Genomic DNA, 7,090 nt, shown 5'->3' with positions numbered 1-7,090 from the left:
GTGTGTGTGTGTGTGTGTGTGTGTGTGTGTGTGTGTGTGTGTGTGTGTGAGTGTGTGACCGTGGGTGTGAGTGCAACCCTGCGTATACATTAATTCATATGAATGCATCTCTTCAGTATGTGTGCATATAATTTATATACGTGTCCGGACACATCCTGCATATCTACTCTCCATCCAGGGGAGTATTTGGTGATTTAATATAAATTCCTGCTTGTCATTTCATTTAGAGCTTCACATGAATCTGGGAGGAACAGGCAGAAGGTGAGTAACGATCAGGACAGAGGCAGGAGACTGATGGAACATGTTCAACATGGAACAGGGGACTATGGGCAATAAGAAACACATAAAGTCATTTATAGTTATAATAATATGATATATTTCATTTAACATACACTTTTATCCTCAGCGACTTACTGTCATGTTTGCACACATTTTACGTATAGATGGTCTGAGGAATCAAACCTACTATCCTGGAATTGCAAGCACCAAGCTACCAACTGAGAGGCGGAGGACCAAGTCAAGCTATCAAGGAGATATGTATCTGTTCAATCAGCTAAAAGCAAGGTGGGAAATTGCTCCTCCAGCTCCCAGCATGCAACAGGGGAGATGGCAACAGGAGAGTGGGGGGGGGGGGTCTCATAGTAAACACTCCCTGTCTCTCTGAACATGACCCTTATCCTCTGCTAATACATCAAAACAACATATCTCTGTCTCTGTCGGTCTCTGTCGGCCTTTTGTCGGTCTCTCGGTCAGATGGGCTGAGACATCACATACAGTGGCTTGCGAAAGTATTCATCCCCCTTGGAATTTTTCCTATTTTATTGCCTTACAACCTGGAATTAAAATAGATTTTTGGGGGGTTTTGTATCATTTGATTTACACAACATGCCTACCACTTTGAAGATGCAAAATATTTTTTATTGTGAAACAAACAAGAAATAAGACAAAAAAACAGAAAACTTGAGCGTGCATAACTATTCACCCCCCAAAGTCAATACTTTGTAGAGCCACCTTTTGCAGCAGTTACAGCTGCAAGTTTCTTGGGGTATGTCTCTATAAGCTTGGCACATCTAGCCACTGGGATTCTTCAAGGCAAAACTACTTCAGCTCCTTCAAGTTGGATGGGTTCCGCTGGTGTACAGCAATCTTTAAGTCATACCACAGATTCTCAATTGGATTGAGGTCTGGGCTTTGACTAGGCCTTTCCAAGACATTTAAATGTTTCCGCTTAAACCACTTGACTGTTGCTTTAGCAGAATGCTTAGGGTCATTGTCCTGCTGGAAGGTGAACCTCCGTCACTGTCTCAAATCTCTGAAAGACTGAAACAGGTTTCCCTCAGGAAGTTCCCTCTATTTAGCACCATCCATCCTTCCTTCAATTCTGACCAGTTTCCAGTCCCTGCCGATGAAAAACAGGGTGATGAGAGGTGTTGGGTTTGCGCCAGACATAGCGTTTTCCTTGATGGCCAAAAAGCTCAATTTTAGTCTCATCTGACCAGAGTACCTTCTTCCATATGTTTGGGGAGTCTCCCACATGCCTTTTGGTGGACACAAAACATCTTTGCTTATTTTTTTTTCTTTAAGCAATGGCTTTTTTTTGTCCACTCTTCCATAAAGCCCAGCTCTGTGGAGTGTATGGCTTAAAGTGGTCCTATGGACAGACACTCCAATCTCCACTGTGGAGCTTTGCAGCTCCTTCAGGGTTATCTTTGGTCTCTTTGTTGCCTCTCTGATTAATGCCCTCCTTGCCTGGTTTGTGAGTTTTGGTGGGCGGCCCTCTCTTGGCAGGTTTGTTGTGGTGCCATATTCTTTCAATTTTTTAATAATGGATTTAATGGTGCTCCGTGGGATGTTCAAAGTTTCTGATATTTTTTTATAACCCAACCCTGATCTGTACTTCTCCACAACTTTGTCCCTGACCTGTTTGGAGAGCTCCTTGGTCTTCATGGTGCCACTTGCTTGGTGGTGCCCCTTGCTTAGTGATGTTGCAGACCCTGGGGCCTTTCAGAACAGGTGTATGTATACTGAGATCATGTGACAGATAATGTGACATTATCGCACACAGGTGGACTTTATTTAACTAATTGTGTGACTGCTGAAGGTAATTGGTTGCACCAGATCTTATTTAGGGGCTTCATAGCAAAGGGGGGGAATACATATGCACGCACCACTTTTCTGTTTTAAATATTTATTTATTTTTTTAAACAAGTAATTTTTTTCATTTCACTTCACCAATTTGGACTTTTTTTGTGTATGTCCGGGTTGTAAAAAACACCAAAGGGGATGAAAACTTTTGCAAGGCATTGTAAACACAACTAAGCCTGGTAAGAATTATGTGCATTTTTCTAGAACCAACTAAATCTTCTCCAAGCCACATCTATTTTACAGATGAAAGAGACCTCTACTGCACCACCTTTGAACATTCCCAGAGCCATACTAGTGTCTTTAACATTCCCAGAGCCATACCTGGGTCTTTAACATTCCCAGAACCATACCTGGGTCTTTAACATTCCCAGAGCCATACCTGGGTCTTTAACATTCCTCAGACCATACCAGGGTCTTTTACATTCCCAGAGCCATACCTGGGTCTTTTACATTCCCAGACCCATACCTGGACCTTTAACATTCCCAGAGCCATATCTGGGTTTTTAACATTCCCAGAGCCATACCTGGGTCTTTTACATTCCCAGAACCATACCTGGGTCTTTTACAGTCCCAGAGCCATACCTGGGTATTTTACATTCCCAGTCCCATACCTGGGTCTTTAACATTCCCAGAGCCATACCTGGGTATTTAACATTCCCAGAGCCATACCTGGGTCTTTAACATTCCCAGTCCCATACCTGGGTCTTTTACATTCCCAGAGCCATACCCGGGGCTTTAACATTCCCAGAGCCATACCTGGGGCTTTAACATTCCCAGTCCCATACCTGGGTCTTTAACATTCGCAGAGCCATACCTGGGTCTTTAACATTCGCAGTCCCATACCTGGGTATTTTACATTCCCAGACCCATACCTGGGTCTTTAACATTCCCAGAGGCATACCTGGGTCTTTTGTTTGATGTGTGTGAGGTCACGTCACAGTTTTTTATAGTACAGTGCATTCGGAAAGTATTCACACCCTTTGACTTTTTCCACATTTGGTTATGTTACAGCCTTATTCTAAAATGGATTGGGGGAAAAATCCATCAATCTGCACACAATACCTCATAACGACAAAGCGAAAACAGGTAAAAAATGTTTTGCAAAGTTATTACAAATAAAAAGCTGAAATAACTTATTTACATAAGTATTCAGACCCTTTGCTAAGAGACTCAAAATTGAGCTCAGGTACATCCTGTTTCTATTGATCATCCTTGAGATGTTTCTACAACTTCATTGGAGTCCACCTGGGGTAAATTCAATTGATTGGACATGATTTGGAAAGGGACACACCTTGCTATATAAGTTCCCACAGTTGATAGTGCATGTCAGCGCAAAAACCAAGCCATGAGGTCGAAGGAATTGTCCGTAGAGCTCCGAGACAGGATTGTGTCAAGGCACAGATCAGGGGAAGGGTACCAAAACATTTCTGCAGCATTGAAGATCCCCAAAAACACAGTGGCCTCCATCATTCTTAAATAGAAGAAGTTTGGAACCACCAAGACTCTTCCTAGAGCTGGCCGCCTGGCCAAACTGAGAAGGGCCTTGGTCAGGGAGGTGACCAAGAACCCGGTGGTCACTCTGACAGAGCTCCAGAGTTCCTCTGTGGAGATGGGAGAACCTTCCAGAAGAACAACCATCTCTGCAGCACATGACAGCCGCTTGGAGTTTGGCAAAAGGCACCTAAGATGCTCTGGTCTGATGAAACCAAGATTGAACTCTTTGGCTTGAATGCCAAGCGTTACGTCTGGAGGAAGTCACCCTACGGTGAAGCATGGTGGTGGTAGCATCATGCTGTGGGAATGTTATTGAGCGGCAGGGACTGGGAGACTAGTCAGGATTGAGGAAAAGATTAACAGAGCAAAGTACAGAGAGATCCTTGATGAAAACATTCTCCAGAGCGCTCAGAACGTCAGACTGTGGCGAAGGCCGTAACCTGGAGACACAAGGCGGCGCACAATTGCCCCAGCGTCGTCCAGGTTAGGGAAGGGTTTGCACGGCCAGGATGTCCTTGTCCCATCACGCTCTAGTGATTCCTTGTGGCGGGAAGGGTGCATGCACGCTGACTCCGGTCGCCAGTTGTACGGTGTTTCCTCCGACACATTGGTGCAGCTGGCTTTGGGTTAAGCGATCAATGTGTCAAGAAGCAGCGTCTTGTTTACAGAGGACACATGGCTCTTCGCCTCTCCCGAGTCCATACGGGAGTTGCAGAGATGGGACAAGACTGTAACTACCAATTGGGGCGAAAAAGTGTTAAAAAAAAGTTAACAATTTTTTTTTTTTATTATTGGGTATTGTGTGTAGACTGATGAGGGGAAAATACTATTTCATCCATTTTAGAATAAAGCTGTAACATAACAAAATGTGAAAAAAGTTAAGGTGTCTGAATACTTTCCGAATGCACTGTAAGTCCGTCTGTCAAACACTTAGTGGTCCTGTGTATATGTATGGACTCAGGCTTAGAGTGACTGATCACAGCAGTAAACAGATAGAGGAGTGTGTGTGTGTGTAGTGTGTGCATGCGTGTGACCATGTGTGTGTGGTGAGTATGTGTGTGGTATGGGTGGGTTGGATGGGACTGGCAGGGGGATGGGGGTTGGCGTCACTGCAGACAAATGGGGATTGGACTGAAAGGAGGGAGCTCTGCTCCTTGTTTATTTACAATGTGAACAAGATGGACGACTCACAGGCTCATTCTGGGTGGTAAAACACATACACATACAGTTGAGCCCAGTGACATTTGTTTATAGGGAGACAGCTGTGGTTCTGTGACTCAGGTCAGATTGAGGTATTGAATTCGTACGCTTTGGATCATAACATAGGAATTGGCTGCCTTTGATGACATTGGCATATCAGGTATAGCCATGGCTTTAGCTCCGCAAGTTAACACTGTCCCCTGATGAATGTGGAGTGCTGGAGTAAAAATCCAAAGTAGGGACTGGCTATATTCCATCTGTGAGATCTTTAGATCACTGGGAGGTGGGGAAGTCTTTGGGAGATTTCCTCTGTCTTCTCCCCCTCTTTCTCTTTCTCTTCCCTCCCTTTCCCAGCTGGACTCTGCCTGGTCAGTGTTGATGCTAGCCCAGTGTGTTTACACTTCAGATGATCATTCATTTTCCTCTATGTATCCATACTCCAAATGTTCAACCTTTGGACCAGAGGTAGCCTTGCTGCAGGACACAGCAGGAAGATGCAGAGACCAGTGTGTTATACGGCATCATGTGATTTATATGATTGTCAGTCAGTGGTGTGTGATGACTCATGGCTTGGATTTGAAATAATCATACGCACAATCACACAGACACACGTGTGAAACACACACTCACACTCTCACACAGACACACACATGTGAAACACACACACACGTTGGATAAATTATACTCACAGGCTCAATGATAGCAGGTTCTCCCTTCTGTCCCTTCTCTCCCCGGGACCCATCAACCTGCAGAGGACATCAACATTACCATCATCATCATAGTCTATCGCCGACATCATAATCATTATCACCCCCACCATCATCATCATCACCACCATCATCATCACCACCACCATCACCACAACCCACCAATCAATCATTCACCACCACCACCATCATCACCAACCACCACCACCACACATCACCACACCACCACCATCATCACCACCACCATCACCACAACCACCACCACCACCACCATCACCACAACCACCACCACCATCACCACCACCAGCACCATCATCATCACCACCACCACATCATCACACCATCATCAATCATCATCACCAACCACCACCACCATCATCATAGTCTATCGCCGACATTCATAATCATTATCACCTCCACCATCATCATCACCACCACCACCACCATCACCACCACCACCATCATCATCATCATCACCACCATCATCATTATTTATCATCATCATCACCACCACCACCACCACCACCATCATCATCATCATCATCACCCCCATCATCACCATCATCGTCATTACCATCATCATCATCACCAACATCATCATCACCACCACCACCACCACCTCACCACCACCAGCACCATCAATCATCACCACCACCATCATCATCACCACCATCATCATCATCACCACCATCATCATAGTCTATCGCCGACATCATAATCATTATCACCTCCACCATCATCATCAACACCACTACCACCACCATCACCATCATCATCATCATCACCACCACCACCACCACCACCATCACCATCATCATCACCACCATCATCACCATCGTCGTCATTACCATCATCATTATCACCACCATCATCATTATCACCACCATCATAGTATATCACCACCATCCCCATCATCATCATCATCATCACCATCATCATCAGCACCACCATCATCATTATCATCACAAGAATTTTGATTATTATCATTATCATCATGATCACCATCATCATCATTGTCCTTACCTGTCCGTAGTACTCGTCTGTCTCGGCTGGCAGCACCTTCTCCTCCTGTCCACCGTAGTCCAGGTCTCCATAACCATAGTCTGCGTCCCCATACTCAGGGATGGACTCCTCTTTGAACCGATCACCCTCCAGATCAGTGTAGTCTCCCTCAATAGCCACACCCTGGCCCCCGGCTCCCGTAGCAACCGAATCCCCAGCTCCAGCTCCTGCTCTTGCCGCCCCACCTCCGGCGCTGGCAGATCCACCTACAGAGACGGAACCGCCCCCAACGGAAGCGGAACCACCACCAACGGAAGCGGAACCACCACCAACGGAAACGGAACCGCCCCCGACCGATACAGATCCACCACCACCACCACCAGTACCGATTTCGACAGTACTGCTGCTGCTGCTGGTTCTGCTGTCATGGTCACCGCCACCGATGCTGTACTCCTCTCCCTCTCCCTCTCCATAGGACAGGTCATAGCCCTCACCGTAGTTGTCATCGTAGCCTGTTCCAGCCTGAGAGACCAGAGAGGAAA

The 7,090-nt window shown here is 45.8% G+C and overlaps 1 protein-coding gene across 1 annotated transcript in view; it reads right to left on the bottom strand.

The window, feature by feature from the left end:
• The window catches only part of LOC111960893 (collagen alpha-1(V) chain-like), a 198,533-nt gene that overhangs the window by 86,963 nt on the left and 104,480 nt on the right, over positions 1-7,090 (bottom strand). Inside the window, exons 9-10 of the mRNA XM_070442065.1 lie at positions 6,570-7,070; positions 5,529-5,585 (exon numbers count right to left, since the gene is read on the bottom strand). Coding sequence (XP_070298166.1) covers positions 5,529-5,585; positions 6,570-7,070 — 558 coding nt within the window. The remainder of the gene's footprint in view (positions 1-5,528; positions 5,586-6,569; positions 7,071-7,090) is intronic.

This window comes from Salvelinus sp. IW2-2015, linkage group LG4q.1:29 (genome assembly GCF_002910315.2).
Source record: "Salvelinus sp. IW2-2015 linkage group LG4q.1:29, ASM291031v2, whole genome shotgun sequence".
In the NCBI taxonomy this organism is placed as follows: Eukaryota; Metazoa; Chordata; class Actinopteri; order Salmoniformes; family Salmonidae; genus Salvelinus; species Salvelinus sp. IW2-2015.
This window is presented reverse-complemented; position numbering and strand designations above follow the sequence as displayed.